General features: G+C 41.8%; 1 protein-coding gene across 1 annotated transcript; it reads left to right on the top strand.

Moving 5' to 3' along the window:
* The first annotated feature begins 16,357 nt into the window (after nt 1-16,357).
* Nucleotides 16,358-17,038, top strand: LOC138868366 (uncharacterized). Its single transcript, XM_070145917.1, has 2 exons — nt 16,358-16,558; nt 16,799-17,038. Exons 1-2 carry the CDS (start codon nt 16,358-16,360, stop codon nt 17,036-17,038), a joined length of 441 nt encoding a protein of 146 aa, XP_070002018.1.
* Nucleotides 17,039-17,308: the final 270 nt, after the last annotated feature.

The following is a 17,308-nucleotide window of genomic DNA, read 5'->3' as shown; positions in this document are numbered from 1 at the left end:
CACCACAACAATATTTTATTTATATATTATGGATTGGGTTGCACGCCGCATCAATACTTATATGGATCGGGCTGTACGCCGCAACGATATATATATATATTGGATCGGGATACGCGCTGTAGTGATATGACGCTTGGGCTATAGGAGCCCCTCTGGAGTCTGTACACCCCTAGTGAGCGTAGTCGACTATAAACTATGGATTGGGCTGCACGCCGCAATGATTATTATGATTATTACTATTATGAGGTGTATTTGAGCCTGAGTGCTGAGTGTGAGTACTGAGTGACGAGAGCTGAGTCACGAGTGACTGCGAGGCTTGCCCGAGAGGCTATATTTATGAGAGATACCTTGCCTTAGGGACCCATTTATGATATTTTTGCTGATTTCACTCTCCTTTGAAAATGAGCCTCTGTTGAAAACTTCTAAGTAAATGATTTCAAAGTATTTCAATTGAAATAAGCCTCTGTTGAAAACTGCTAAGTAAAATATTCTGTCGTTTACTCTTCTATATAATTTTTGACTGCTCGTCACTGCTTTCAGACCTTATTTACTTTAGTTACATACTAAGTTGGCGTACTCACGTTACTCCTTGCACCTTGTATGCAGATCCAGGTGCCCGAACGGCAGAGTGAGGGTCCTCAGTATTATCAGAGTTTGCCGGAGACTGCAAGGTAGCTACATGGCATTCGCAGCCCTGCTTTCTTCCTTCCTATCCTTGTTTTTCCCGCATTTTAGACTTGTTATGTATCAGACAATCGAATTTGTATATTTAGAGGCTCTAAACTCGTGACACCAGAGGGCTGTGTTGGTCAAATGTTTTACAGAATTTCACACCTTTTAGTTGTTTTGTACATTTCTTATAAGAATTTGAGATTTAACCCGTGTTAGAAAAATAGTTTCATAAAAGAAATTTATTGTGGTTGATGTTTTGGGTTGGCTTGCCTAGTAATGTGATAAGATCCATCACGACCGGGCATTTGGGGTCGTGACAAGTTGGTATCAGAACCTAGGTTACATAGGTCTCGCGAGTCATGAGCTAGTTTAGTAGAGTCTCGCGGATTGGTATGGAGACGTCTGTACTTATCCTTGGGAGGCTGCAGAACCTTTAGGAAAAACATCATATTCTTGAAATTCTTGTCGTGTGAATCTATTGATCCGAGTACTAAACTTTTGTTATTCCATTCTCTCACAGACTGTGAGGACACGTGTTACCGAGCAGGATGGACGACCATAGTACCACCAGCTGGGGCCACTAGAGGCCGAGGATGCGGTTGAGGTCGTGGTAGGGGCAGGGGTGTAGCCTACACAGCAGCTAGGTCAGCACCTACAGATCCACCAGCAGCCCCAGTTCACGATCAGGTCCCAGTTGCGGATGCTCCAGCTCAGGCACCAGCTGTGCATATTGTGATTCCAGGCCTTCAAGAGGCTTTAGCTCAGATTCTATCAGTGTGTACCGGTTTGGCTCAGGATGTCTTAGTTACTATGGTTGCAGCTACTTCTTAGGCCGGGGGAGGTACTCAGACTCCCATTGCTCGCATACCTTAGCAGGTTGTGCAAGGACTTCAAACACTTGGGGCACCTCCAGCCCAGTCGGTTGCACCAGCTCAGGAGTATGTGGTAGCAGTTATGCCTGACGATGAGCAACGTCGATTGGAGAGGTTTGGTAGACTTCAGCCTCCGACTTTCAGTGGTACTAAGGGCGAGGATGCCCAAGGTTTCTTGGACAAGTGTTAGAGGATTCTTCGCACAGCGGGTATTCTAGAGACCAGTGGTGTAGTATTTACTACCTTTCAGTTTTCTGGAGCAGCCATTACTTGGTGGGAGGCTTATGAGAGGCGTAGGCCTGTTGGTGTAGCGCCCCTTACCTGGCAGCAGTTCTCTGTTCTCTTTCTGGAGAAGTATATGCCACAATCTCGTCGAGAGGAGCTGCGCAGGCAGTTCGAGCAGTTGCATCAGGGAGATATGACTGTGACATAGTATGAGATGTGGTTCTCTGAGTTAGCTCATTATGTGGTCTAGTTGGTTCCCACAGATCGAGAGAGGATCAAAAGATTCGTTGATGGCCTCACATATGAGCTTCGAATTCTCATGACTAGGGAGAGGGTGTCAGGTGCTACTTTCGAGGAGGTTGTTGACATCGCCCGTGAGATTGAGTGAGTTCGTCGCTAGGAGCGAGAGGAGAGGGAGGCCAAGAGGCCCCGAGGATCTGGTAGCTTTTGTAGTGCTCCTTCGAGGGATCAGTTTCAGCACGGCAGGGGCCATCCATTCAGGCAGGCTCAGTCAGCTCACCCGGGTTATCGTGGGGCATCATCGGGTCATGGTTCTCACAGTTCTCATCAAGGATATTCATCACTCAGTGCCCTTCCAGCCTAGAGTTCGTTCCGTGCTCCATTAGTTCAGGGTTCTTCCATGCCAGGTCCTTCTACTGGTCATTTCCATGCCAGGGGTTCCCTTCAGTGCCCATCTCCAGCACCACGGAGTTGTAATGAGTGTGGAGAGTTTGGGCATATGAGTAGGCAATGTCCTCGTCTTCTTTAGGGTCCGTCTCAGCATAGGGGTCAGCCTTTGACTTCAACTCCAGTTACTTCAACACTCGCTCAGGCAGCTAGGGGTGGGGTTAGTTAGCTAGGGGTCATCCTAGAGGGAGAGGTCGATCAGGTGGTGGTCAGGCTCGTTTCTATGCTCTCCCAGGTAGACCAGATGTTGTTTCTTCAGATGTTATGATTACAGGTACTGTCTCAGTTTGTCGTAGAGATGCCTCTGTGTTATATGATCCCGGTACCACCTTTTATTATGTGTCATCATACTTTGCTCGTTATTTGGATACGTCCCATGAGTCTTTTGTTTCACCTGTTCGTGTATCTACTCTGGTGGGCGATACTGTTGTTGTAGACCATGTGTACTGCTCCTGTGTGGTGACTATTGGGGGTCTAGAGACCCGAGTAGATCTTTTGTTGTTATGTATGATGGATTTTGATGTCATATTGGGAATGTATTGGCTATATCTATGTCGTGCTATATTGGATTGTCACATTAATATAGTGACGTTGGCTATGCTGGGTGTGCCACGGATTGAGTGGCGGGTTCTACTGATTTTGTCCCCAGTAGGGTGATTTCATTTTTGAAGGCCCAACGTATAGTTAGGAAGGGTTGTCTTTCGTATTTAGCCTTTGTGAAGGGTGTCGGTGCAGAGACTCCTAGTAGTGATTCTGTCCCAGTTGTGAGGGATTTTCCTTATGTATTTCCTGCAAACCTGTCGGGTATGACACCGGACAGGGATATTGATTTTGGTATTAATCTGGTGTCGGGCACTCAGCCCATCTCTATTCCACTGTATCGTATGGCACCAGCAGAGTTGAAGGAGTTAAAGGAGCATCTTCAGAAACTCCTTGATAAGGGGTTTATTTGGCCTAGTGTGTCACCTTGGGGTGCGCCGGTTCTATTTGTGAAGAAGAAAGATCGCACTATGAGGATGTGCATTGATTACAGGCAGTTAAACAAGGTTAAAATTAAGAACAAGTATCCTTTGCCTTGCATTAATGATTTGTTTGACCAGCTTCAGGGAGCGATAGTGTTCTGCAATATTGATCTCCGTTCAGGTTATCACCAGCTGAAGATCAGGGATTCGGATATTCTTAAGACGACTTTCAGGACCTGATATGGTCATTATGAGTTCTTGGTGATGTCTTTTGGGCTGACCAATGCCCCAGCAGCATTCATGCACTTGATAAACAACGTGTTCCAACAGTATCTCGACTCATTTGTCATAGTTTTCATTGATGATATTCTGGTGTATTCGCGTAGTCAGGAGGAGCACGCAGAGCATTTGAGAGTTGTGTTGTAGAGATTGAGGGAGGAGAAGCTTTATGCAAAGTTCTCCAAGTGTGAGTTCTAGCTCGGTTCAGTGGCATTCTTGGGGCACGTGGTGTCCAGTGAGGGTATTCAGGTTGATCCAAAGAAGATAGAGGCAGTGCAGAGTTGGCCCAGACCGTTCTCAACGACAGAGATTCGCGGCTTTCTTGGTTCGACGAGCTATTATCGCTGGTTTTTTCAGGGATTCTCATCTATCGCATCGCCCTTAACCAAGTTGACTCAGAAGGGTGCTTTATTTAGGTGGTCGGATGAGTGCGAGGAGAGCTTTCAGAAGCTCAAGACCGCCTTGACCACAACTCCAGTGTTAGTGTTGCCATCAGCTTCAGGTTAATATACTGTGTATTATGATGCTTCGAGAGTTGGTATTAGGTGTGTGTTGATGCATGAAGGTAGAGTTATTGCTTATGCTTCTCGTCAGCTAAAGCCCCATGAAAAGAACTACCTCGTTCATAATTTGGAGTTGACTGCCATTGTTCACACATTGAAGATTTGGAGGCATTATGTGTACGGTGTGTCTTGTGAGGTATTTACTGATCATCGTAGCCTCCAACACTTGTTCAAACAAAAGGATCTCAATTTGAGGCAGCGGAGATGGTTGGAGTTGCTAAAGGATTATGATATTACTATTTTATACCATTCGGGGAAGGCCAATATGGTAGTCGATGCTTTGAGCCGGAAGGCAGTGAGTATGGGGAGTTTGTCATATATTCCAGTTAGGGAGAGATCTCTTGCAGTTGATGTTCAGGCCTTGGCCAATTGGTTTGTGAGGTTATATATTTCGGAGCCTAGTCGGGTGTTGGCTTGTATGATTTCTCGGTCTTCCTTATCTGATCGCATCAGAGAGCGCCAGTATGATGATCCCCATTTGCTTGTCCTTAAGGACAGAGTTCAGCATGACGATGCCAGAGATGTGACTATTAATGATGACGGAGTATTGAGGATGCAGGGTCAGATATGTGTGCCCAATTTGGATGGGCTTCGGTAGTTGATTCTAGAGGAGGCCCATAGCTCGCGGTATTCCATTCATCTGGGTGCTGCGAAGATGTATTAAGATCTGAGACAGCATTATTGGTGGAGGAGAATGAAAAAAGACATTGTGGGATTTGTGGCTCGGTGTCTCAATTGTCAGCAAGCAAAATATGAGCATCAGAGACCGAGTGGCTTGCTTCAGCGGATGGATATTCCAGAGTAGAAGTGGGAGCGGATCACCATGGACTTTGTAGTTGGGCTCCCACAGACTTTGAAGATGTTCGATGACATTTGGGTGATTGTGGATCGGCTGACAAGTCCCCGCACTTCATTCCTATATGTACTACCTATTCTTTAGAGCGGTTGGAAGAGATCTATACCCGGGAGAATGTTCGTTTGCATGGTGTCCCGGTTTCTATCATTTCAGATAGGGGCACTGAGTTCACTTCATAGTTTTGGAGGTCTGTGCAGCGAGAGTTGGGTACTCAGGTGGAGTTGAGCATAGCTTTTCACCCTCAGACGGACGGGCAGTCCGAGCGCACTATTCAGATATTAAAGGACATGTTGCGCGCTTGTGTTATTGATTTCGAAGGGTCATGGGATCAGTTTCTACCGCTCGCAGAGTTTGCTTATAACAACAGTTACCAGTCGAGTATTCAGATGGCTCCATATGAGGCTTTTTATGGGAGGAGGTGTAGAACTCAAGTTGGTTGGTTTGAGCCGGGTAAGACTAGGCTATTGGGTATAGACTTGGTACAGGATGCTTTAGACAAGGTAAAGGTGATTCAGTAGAGGTTTCACACAGCGCAATCGAGACAAAAGAGTTATGCTGACAGGAAGGTTCGGGATGTGTCCCACATGGTTGGTGAGACAACTCTGTTGAAGGTTTCACCCATGAAGGGTTTTATGACATTTGGGTAGAAGGGTAAAGTGAGTCCTCGGTTCATTCGGCCTTTTGAGGTGCTTCAGAGGATTGGGGAGGTGGCTTATGAGCTTGCTTTTTTGCCCAACTTATCGAGTGTGCATCTGGTATATCATGTTTCTATGCTCTAGAAGTATATTGGGGATCCGTCTCATGTTCTGGATTTCATCTCGATTCAGTTAGATGATGATTTGACTTATGAAGTGGAGCCAACAACTATTTTGGAGCGTCAGGTTCAAAAGTTGAGATCAAAGGATATAGCTTCAATGAAAGTGCAGTGGAGAGGTCGGCCCGTGGAGGAGGCTACCTGGGAGACCGAGCAGGAGATGCAGAGCAGATATCCTCACCTATTTGAGGTTTCAAGTATGTTTCTTGACTCGTTCGATGACGAACATTTGTTTAAGAGGGGGAGGATGTAACGATCCGGCCGGTCGTTTCATAAATTACCGCTTCATTTTCCCCATTTCTGCTTCTTTTTTATTGCCTTGTTCAGCTGTATTTGTGTTATTAAGCTGGTTGTCTCAGGTTCGGAGAGGTTTTGGTAAGGTTTGAGACACTTAATCTCTTTTGAGTAAGCTTAAGTTGGAAAAGTCAATCGGATGTTGACTTATGTGTTGAAGGGCTCAGATGTGAGTTCCGATGGTTTGGATAGCTTCAAGAGGTAATTTGGGACTTAGGAGCATAATTGGAATGTGTTTTGGAGGTCCGGAGTAGATTTAGGCTTGAATTGGCGAAGTTGGAATTTTGGCATTTTCCAATTGATAGGTAAGATTTTGATATAGGGGTCGGAATGGAATTTCGGAAGTTGCAGTAGGTCTGTTGCGTCATCTGGAATCTGTGTGCAAAATTTTAGGTCATTTGGACGTGGTTTGATAGACTTTTTGATCGAAAGAGGAATTTGAAAGTTTTTGGAATTCTTAGGCTTGAATTCGATGTGACTTTGGTGTTTTGAGGTTATTTTGGGCGTTCTGAAGGTTGGAACAAGTTTGCATGAGGTTATGGGATATGTTGGCATGTTTGTTTGGGGTCTCAAGGGCCCCGGGTGAGTGTCGGATGGTTGAACAGATCATTTGATGTTAAAGGAAATTGCAGAAATCTACTGTAGTGTTACAGACAATTTGTGCTTCGCGTTCGCGAGTGGACCCTCGCGTTCGCGAAGGGTCAGGAAGAAAGGCTGAATATTTGACCTTCGCGTTCGCGAGGGAGGTAATGCGTTCGCGAAGGGTCGGTGTAGGAAGCATCGCGTTTGCGAGATGTCTGATGTGTTCGCGATGGTTTGAGATGTTGAGGCATCGCGTTCGCGATGGTGTGGTCGCGTTCGCGTAAGAGAATTTGGTCAATGGTATTTTTGTGCTTCGCGAACGCGAGGCCTTGACCGCGTTTGCAAAGAAGGACTTTTGATCGCTGGGTAGAATGTTTAAAAGGTCATTTTCGCGAGTTTTGGCCTAAGTTCACCATTTTTGACTCGGTTTTGGAGCTTTTTGAGGGAAATTGAAGAGGGAATCAAAGAGAACTTATTGGAGGTAAGAATTTTGGACTTAATACGTGATCCTATTGTGATTTCTACCTAATTAAACATGAAATATGGGGAATTTGAAGCCTAAATTGGGGAGTTAGGGCTTGGAAACTTGAGACTTTAATCTAGGGATATAAGGGGCCATTTGTGGTCGGATTTTGGTATTCTTGGCATGTATAAACTCGTGGGAGGATAAGGATTCCGTTGATGTCATTTTTATCCAATTTCGAGACGTGGGCCTGGGGGTCGGGTTTGGCCTATTTCGGGATTTTTGGTATAATTTGAATAATTTCGCATGGGCTTCGCCCCTTTAGCATATTCTAATGTTATGATTTTGATTTTGGATAGATTTTGGCACGAGTTGAGGCCGAGGCGAGAGGCAAAGGCTTCGCGGAGTAGTAATTAATCCGGTTTGAGGTAAGTAACCATTGTAAATCTAGAACTGAGGTTATAAAACCCCAATATTTCGTATCGTTTTGATAAATGAGGTGACACACATGCTAGGTGACGAGCGTGTGGGCGTGCACCGACAGGAATTGTGACTTGGTCCGTCCTATTGATACGCTCAAATTACACTTTAATGAAATAGTGTAAGGCGGTCGGTGTCAAATATAATAACCCAACAAGGTTGGGGTCGAATCCCACAGGGAATAGGCGTGAAAAGGTTACTCGAGTAGTGCGCTACTTGACTTAGGTCGTAATTCTATTCCGTTAATTGTAATAAGAGTATGATATGATTTTGATTTGAAGATATAACTAATTGTAACATTGAGAATGTAAATAATTTGATTAAGGAAACCAAGGTTGTGTCCCCTTCAATGAAGTGTAATGCTATCGGTGTTAATATGATATATTTGTAATGGAAGGTTCTTTATATATGCAAATGATTTATAAATGACTACCCAATATTTTTCAAAAGTTGGGTAATATTTCCTCTTAATGATTTTTCCAAATATAAAAGAGTTGCAATTAAGAGCTATCAATTAATGCCAAATAAACCCCACTTATTCCTAAGCGATTCTATTAAACAAGGTTTAAAGCCTTGAATCTTTGATATTTACTTCTACCAAACCCTAACTCACTTTTCCAAGTAAAGAAACAGTTTAATGGCACTTGTTAATGTTTGCAACGACCAACAATAAATGAAGAATGAGAAGTAAATATATATCAACCAGCCATTATATATATATATATTCAATGTCAAATAACCATTAACATAACACTCATTTAGGGTCCACAACCTTAGTATTTAAAGCTAGATACTCATGCTAAAATACAAAAAAATGAGAATATTAAATGACATAAAACTTACAAAGTGCAAGATTCTTCACTCCTAAAGCTTCCAAAAGAGAGGAATATTCAAAGGTTGGAATATAGCTCAAAAACAAGACAAGATGCCCCCACAAAATCCCAATAAATCTATTTATAGTGGGCTAAAACTATCACGACCCAATTTAGGATTGTGACCGGCGCTTAGGAGCAATTGTTCCCAAGTAAGCCTCATTGGTAATTTTACAGAAAATCGGACAGAGTTTCCCCTGTTTTTGGACCATCCCAAAAAATTTCCTGTCTCAAATCAACAACCAAACATCCTAATATCATACCAAACTATCGACAACATGTCAATTAACCAGTACAAGTCTCCACCATAACTAAACCACCAACTAACCACTAGAAATACTAATTTATCTCCAACTTTGATTAATGAGAACAATACTCAACATAAGACTATAATAACAAAAGAATACTCATGACACTAAAATAATGACTATGGAGCGACTCTAAGAATTCAATGAAAAGACCATAACAATAATTGAAATCTCTGCCTACGCGAACAAGTGCGAGGCTCACCGAGAAATATCGACCTATGCGCTCTAATTAATGAAATCCTCGCCTGCGTCAACTGCTGTCTCTGTAAAAAAAATTAGCGGGGAATGAGTCGCTAGCTCAGTGAGTAATAACACTTAACCACAATCGTTTTTATTTGGGGACAAGTCAAAAACATGATAGTATCTCAAAGAGAAAATACATAAAAATGCCCTTTCAGAAACAATCAATAATTTTCAGTCTCATCACGCTTTTCTTGTAGTAAAATATAATTAGCAATTCAGTAATACCACTGTATAATATTAGTATTCACATTTTTAGGAGGTTTCAATGAATGGATTATGTAATCAGTATAACTGTGGACTTCTTCTCAAGAAGTCAAATATAACGGTAGTCCCTACTCAAGGTAAATTGGTAATGGTATGCTAGTTCTATCTTCCCACTAGCGAGGGCTATAACGGTAATCTGTAATTACAAGGTGCACCAAGTCTAACGAACCCGCCGTTAGCTACGGGATCCTTCAATGACTACTCCCATTTATACTTGTCTCTGTAATCCATATACACTCGTAAAAAATATTTTAAAATAATATAGGGCATTTCGGTTCTTATCAAGTCATATATTTTCATTTCGATAACAGTAAATTCAAGTAATGGTAAAATAGATCTAGTGGCAATGGAAATATTTAAAACCACAGTAATCATCTCAAATAACTATTTCGGTATCATATCGAGTAAAAGACTTGTCCCACATGCAACTCAAAATAATCAGTAACATATTCATATTAAAAATCATGTGTAAATCATGCAAGTTATGAAAATATAAATTGCGGTAAGATTACTACTCACAGTACTCGTGCCGAAATACCAACTGCTTCACCTCAAGAAACTCGTACAAATTCCTTCAACTAATCTATATTTACATAATATCGATCTCATATTAATTGCCTCATTTATGCTAAATCTATCACTAATTTAGAATACCCAATCATCGGGGTTCATGTTTGAGTATTAGTTTGTGAATTTATATTTAATAATAGAACTAGTCCATAATTCTATCAATTTCAAACTATTTAGTATAATTTATTCCTCTAAAACTAGACCTATCAGTGTTTACACCAAACTTTTATAGCCTTATTATCTCCATAGTAATTGTATATGTAAGAGAAAGGTGATATTGAATTCTTTTGTACTATATGAAATTGCATAGATTCAGTGAAATAATTCAACAGATGAGAAGAAGAAGGTTAACCTCTTGAGTCGAAGGAGAACTTTAATACTTTCAATTTCAACTCCCAATTCTTCTTAAGCCTTTGCCCAAAGCTTTCTTCTTCTTCTCTTTTCTTTTTCTTCTTCTCTGGTTTCGTTTTGTTTTCCGTTTTCCTACAGAAGCCTTGTCTTCTTTTGTTTGCTAACCCTTGCCAACCTTGGCAGGTTATTTTTCTAATGGGCTTTGACCTTTTTTTTTTTGATTCTTTCTTTTCCCTTTTTTTTTTTGTTTTGTTTCATTTTGTTTCATTGTTTTTTTAAGTTACTTTCTTATAGTTATTACTATTATTATTATTACAATTATTATTATTATTATTATTATTATTATTATTATTATTATTATTATTATTATTATTATTATTATTATTATTATTATTATTATTATTATTATTATTATGATCAATACACCCTTATTTACAAAAATATAGGGTATTACATCCTCCTCACCTTATGAAATTAGGTCCCCGAATTTAACTCAAGTACGTACCTGTAGACTGAAACAAATGGGGGTACTTAACTTGCATAGTATCTTCTATTTCCCAAGTAGCTTCTTCAACTGTATGATTTCTCCATAAGACTTTTACGAACACAATTTCTTTTGACCGTAGTTTTCTTATTTGTCTATTAACAATAGCCATTGGCTCCTCCTTATAAGACAACCTCTCATCGAGTGGTATAGTCGGTGCTTCAATCACCTGAGATGAGTCTGGTATACATTTTCTTAGCATTAAGACGTGAAATACTGGATGAATAAAGGACAACTCAGGAGGAAGTTCCAAACGATAAGCCACAACTTCCACTCGTTCTAGTATCTCATACGATCCTATAAACCTAGGGCTCAACTTGCCTCTTTTCCCAAACCGCATCACACCTTTCATAGGGGAGACTCGTAGGAATACTTTGTCCCCAATTGTGAACACTAAATCTCTTATTCTCTTATCAGCATAAGACCTTTGTCTACTTTGAGCTCTAAGCAATCTGTGTCTGATCAATTGTACCTTGTCCATAGCTTCTTGTACTAGGTCGAGTCCCAATAAATTAGTCTCACCAGCTTCAAACCATAAGATAGGAGAACGACATCTTCTACCATACAATGCTTTGTACGGTGCCATTTGAATACTGGACTGGAAGCTATTATTGTAAGCAAATTCAGCTAAAGGTAGATAAGCATCCCAACTACCTCCAAACTCAAGAATGAAAGCTCTCAACATATCCTCCAAGATCTGTATAGTACGTTCAGATTGCCCGTTTGTCTGTGAATGAAATGCAGTACTAAGATCTACTAGTGTACCCAATGCTTCTTGAAAAGATTTCCAAAAACGTGAGGTAAATTGTGATCCTCTATAAGAGATGATGGATATTGGAACTCCGTGAAGCCGGACAATTTCATTCATAAATATCTGTGCATACCTAACTCCACCATATATAGTATTCACCGACAAAAAGTGTACTGATTTCGTCAGTCAATCTACAATCACCCATACCGAGTCATAACCTCTAAGGGTTCGTGGTAGCCCGGTGACAAAATCCGTAGTAATTCTTTCCCATTTCCACTCTGGAATCTCAATTTGTTGTAGTAATCTTGTGGGTCGCTGATGCTCAGCCTTGACCTGCTGACAAGTCAAACAACTAGAAAAAAGTTAGCAACATCTTTCTTCATACCTTCCCACCAATAAAATTACTTCAGGTCATGGTACATCTTTGTGGATCCAGGATGTATAGTGTATTTAGAGTTGTGGGATTCTTCAAGAATAGCATGTATCAACCCATCTACGTCTGCTACACATAGCCTGTCACCCATTAGAAGAACACCATCACTTTCAACAATCATATCCTTGTTTTTACCAGTTAAGACCTCATCTTTGTATTTACATAATCATTCATCCTTATATTGGCTGGCCTTAATACGCTCAACTAATGAAGACTTAGCCTGAGCACAAGCCAACAACGCCTCTGAATTTCCGACACTAAATCTGATACCTGTATCTTCTAATCTCTGAATATCTTTGGCCAAAAGTCTCTTTGCAGGGGCTATATGTGCCAAACTCCCTATAGATTTTCTACTCAATGCATCATCCACCACATTGGCTTTTCCAGGATGATAAAAAATAGAACAATCATAGTCTTGCCGCAGATTTAGATCTCTCTGCTGAAAGATATACTTCAGACTTTTATGGTCAGCATAAATCTCACAAGTTTCACCGTATAAATAATGTCTCCAAATTTTTAGAGCAAATACCATTGCAGCCATCTCTAAATCATGTGTAGGATAGTTTTGCTCGTACTTTTTAAATTGTCTCGAAGCATAAGCTATAACACGACCATTTTGCATGAGAACACATCATAATCCCACCCTCGAGGCGTCACAGAATACTGTAAATCCTCCAGAACCTGATGGTAAGGCTAATATTGGTGCAGTTGTCACACATGTTTTGAGTTTTTGAAAGCTCTGCTCATATTCCTCTGTCCACTACTTTGCATTTTTTTGTGTTAGCTTGGTCAGCGGCGCTGCTATTCTGGAGAAATCCTGCACAAAACACCTGTAATAGCGTGCTAAGCCTAAAAAGTTGTGAATCTCTGTAGGAGAAGTAGGTCTGGGCCATTTCTGCACAGCTTCAGTCTTCTTAGGATCTACCATAATTCCATCTTTGGATACAACATGCCCCAAAAATGCTACCGAGTCTAGCCAGCATAAGAGGGCAAGATTTGCAAGGTATTCTAATGACTTCAGAGGCAACGTCAAGCCCCAGTCTTCGAGGAGTTTGGTGCCACCTGTAGCTAGTGCTCCTCCACAGTTTTAGAGGCCTCGATATGATCGATTTGCCCATTCTGGTCCAGGTCAGAGTTTCGCAGGCATCAGGCTCGCAACATCACAGGGATACTAGTCAGACGAGACCCACAACACCACGTTGTGATCAGTGCGGCAAGGCCCACTTTGGACTGTGCCGTCGAGGTTCTGATGCATGTTATTCTTGCGGACAACCTGGCCATATGATGCAGGATTGTCCTAACAGGGGAGGTGATGGTATGGATCAGCCGACTGGATCTGTGTATGCTTCTTCCTCATCAGTTCGACCTCCAGCATGGGGTTTTCAGCAGTCGACAGGTCGTGGTAGAGGTAGAGTTGCAGTGCCAAGTTTGAGGGGTGGTCAAAATCGAACCTATGCTCTAGTAGGTCGACAGGATCTCGAGTCATCTCCAGATGTTGTTACAGGTATATTATCTGTGTTTTCTTATGATGTATATGCGCTGATTGATCCGGGATCTACATTATCATATGTTACACCCTTTGTGGCTAATAAGTTTGGCATTGAACCTGAATTGATAAGTAAACCCCTTGCGGTATCTACTCCGATAGGAGATTCTGTGATTGCTAGAAGGGTATATAGAGGTTGCACTGTGATGATTTGTAGTCGTCAAACCTCGGCAAATTTATTTGAGTTAGAAATGGTTGATTTTGATGTGATAATGGGAATGGACTGGTTGGCCTCATGCTATGCAAATGTTGACTGTCGTACGAAGATGGTTAGGTTTCAATTTCCTGGTGAACCCATCATTGAATGGAAAGGGAATATTGCAACACCAAAAGGTAGGTTTATTTCCTATCTTAAGGCAAGGAAAATGATCTCAAAAGGTTACATTTATCATTTCGTTCACGTTAGGGATGCGGAGGCGAAACCGCCTACTTTACAATCAATCCCCGTGGTCAACGAATTCCCAGATGTTTTCCCAGATGAACTCCCATGCCTTCCTCCTGAAAGGGATATTGAGTTTAGCATTGATATGTTGCCTGACACTCAACCGATCTCTATCCCTCCAAACAGAATGGCCCCGGCAGAGTTGCGAGAGTTGAAGGTGCAGTTGAAGGACTTGCTGGATAAGGGCTTCATTATACCTAGCACTTTACCTTGGGGTGCACCAGTCCTATTCGTGTGGAAGAAAGACGGGTTGTTACGGATGTGTATCGACTATCGACAGTTGAATAAGTTTACTATAAAGAACAAGTATCCACTTCCAAGAATTGATGACCTGTTTGACCAACTCCAGGGTGCCAAGTATTTCTCCAAGATTGATTTACGTTCAGGGTATCATCAGGTGAGGGTTAGGGAGAAGGATATTCCAAAGACGGCCTTCCGGACAAGATATGGGCACTTTGAGTTCTTGGTGATGTCGTTCGGGCTAACAAATGCCCCAGCAGCTTTTATGGATCTCATGAATACTATATTCAGGCCCTATCTTGATGTGTTCGTGATTGTATTCATTGATGACATTCTAGTATATTCTCGTTCGGAGGCGGAACATGCGGGCCACTTGCGGATAGTATTACAGACGCTTCAGGATCGTAAGTTATATGCTAAGCTCTCCAAATGTGAATTTTGGCTGAACTCAGTAGCGTTCCTTGGCCATGTGATATCTGACGAGGGTATTAGTGTCGACACTCAGAAGATCGATGCAGTAAAGAATTGGCCGAGACCTACAACACCATCAGAAGTCCGCAGCTTCCTAGGGCTAGCAGGATATTATAGGCGGTTTGTAGAAGGGTTTTCCTCTATATCATCACCATTGACTAAGTTAACACAGAAAGCTACCAAGTTCCAGTGGTCTGACACTTGTGAACGTAGTTTTCAGGAGCTGAAGAATCGATTGACATCCGCACCAGTGCTCACTCTTCCTGAAGGAACAGAAGGTTATGTGGTATATTGTGATGCCTCAGGTATAGGTTTGGGGTGCGTATTGATGCAGCGTGGGAAGGTGATTGCTTATGCATCAAGACAATTGAAGAAGCATGAAAAGAATTATCCAACCCATGATTTGGAATTGGCTGCAGTAATATATGCTTTGAAGATATGGCGGCACTACTTATACGGCGTCCATGTTGACATCTACACAGATCACAAGAGTTTACAATACATCTTCAAGCAGAAAGAGTTGAATTTGAGGCAGCGTAGGTGGCTTGAATTATTGAAAGACTACGACGTCGAGATATTGTATCATCCCGGTAAAGCCAATGTTGTGGCAGACGCTCTCAGCCGTAAATCAATGGGAAGCTTAGTACATATTGAGGCAGGTAGATGGGGGTTGACTAAAGAGCTTCATCAGCTAGCCAATATGAGAATCAGATTGTTAGACTCTGATGACGGAGGTGTTACTGTACAGAATACATCAGAATCATCTTTGGTAGCCGAGGTAAAAGCACGGCAATATGAAGATCCTATCTTAGTACGATTAAGAGAGAGCATTCAGCAGTGTAAAAGTATGGCTTTTGAGATCGGAAGAGATGGGGCACTGAGATACCAGGGCCGATTATGTGTGCCTAATGTGGCAGGGTTGCGAGAGAAGATTATGAATGAGATTCATCAATCCCGATATTCCATCCATCCCGGCTCGACAAAGATGTATCATGATGTCAAGGAGCAGTATTGGTGGGATAACATGAAGAAGTCTATTGCAGAATTTGTAGCCCAGTGTCCCAATTGTCAACAAGTAAAGATAGAACATCAGAAACCCGGTGGATTGCTTCAGAATATAGAGATTCCGACCTGGAAATGGGAGGTGATTAATATGGACTTCATTATTGGATTACCTCGCTCTTATCATAAGTTTGACTCCATCTGGGTGATAATTGATCGACTTACAAAATGTGCCCATTTTCTGCCAGTTAAGACCACTTACACGGCTGAAGATTATGCAAAGTTGTATATCAAGGAGATTGTTAGGCTTCATTGTGTGTCGGTATCTATTATATCAGACCGAGGAGCTCAATTTACAGCTAACTTTTGGAGGTCTTTTCATAACGGTTTAGGCACACAAGTGAATCTCAGCACTGCATTTCATCCGCAGACTGACGGACAGGTTGAATGTACCATTCAGACACTGGAAGATATGCTACGAGCATGTGTTCTAGATTTTAAGGGAAATTGGGATGACCATCTTCCACTCATAGAATTCGCCTACAATAATAGCTACCATTCTAGTATTAAAATGGCCCCATACGAGGCACTATATGGGAGAAGATGTAGATCACCAGTTGGATGGTTCGAAGTCGATGAAACAAAATTATATGGGCCAGATTTGATTCACCAAGCTATTGAGAAGGTGAAAGTGATACAGGAGCGATTGAGGACGACACAAAGCAGGAAAAAATCTTATTCCGATGTCCGACGTCGTGATCTGGAGTTTGAGGTTGGTGATTGGGTTTTCCAGAGGATCTCACCAATGAAGGGTATTATGCGTTTTGGGAAGAAAGGTAAGGTGAGTCCAAGGTATATCGGGCCGTATAAAATTCTTCGGCGGATTGGACAGGTTTCTTATGAGTTAGAATTGCCATCCGAATTGGAATTTGTCCACCCGGTATTGCATGTATCTATGTTGAGGAAATGTATTGGAGACCCTTCTCGAGTCGTCCCTATCAAAGATGTACAGGTTACAGAGGACCTATCATATGAAGAAGTGCCAGTGGCTATATTAGATCGACAAGTTCACAAGTTGAGAACAAAAAATGTAGCTTCCATCAAAGTATTGTGGAGGAACAAGAATATGGAAGAAATAACATGGGAAGCAGAAGAGGAGATGAAGTCTAAATACCCGTACCTATTCCAGAATGAAGATAATAAGGATGTTGGTGGAACACATGATACATTGGAAGGTGAAATGGCTCTATGAGGTAAGCAATAACTTGAGAATACTCTTCCTTAATACAAAATGGGGATATGCAGATAATGTACATGTCCATAATGTTTTGCATACTCTTATAAGGCCATATATTGAGTTAACCGCTTGCAAGTTTGTCGACTATTTATGGGAGAAACTTGACCGGAATCCACGATGATTTAAACTCCCCATGAACCCTTACATTCGAGGACGCATGTTCCTAAGGGGGGAAGGGTGTTACAACCTATATCCACACGCGTTAGTTCATGCCATATATTAGTT

This window comes from Nicotiana sylvestris, chromosome 5 (genome assembly GCF_000393655.2).
Source record: "Nicotiana sylvestris chromosome 5, ASM39365v2, whole genome shotgun sequence".
NCBI classification, from domain to species: domain Eukaryota; kingdom Viridiplantae; phylum Streptophyta; class Magnoliopsida; order Solanales; family Solanaceae; genus Nicotiana; species Nicotiana sylvestris.
Note: the sequence above shows the minus strand (reverse complement) of the source record. Positions and strands in the feature narration are given on the sequence as shown.

Excerpts from the sequence above, each read along its gene's own strand:
- LOC138868366 (XM_070145917.1), top strand. The coding sequence starts at position 16,358 with ATGGCCCCATACGAGGCACTATATGGGAGAAGATGTAGATCACCAGTT. Across the intron at positions 16,559-16,798 it reads GTCGTGATCTGGAGTTTGAG|GTTACAGAGGACCTATCATA; the intron begins GTTGGTGATTGG and ends AAAGATGTACAG.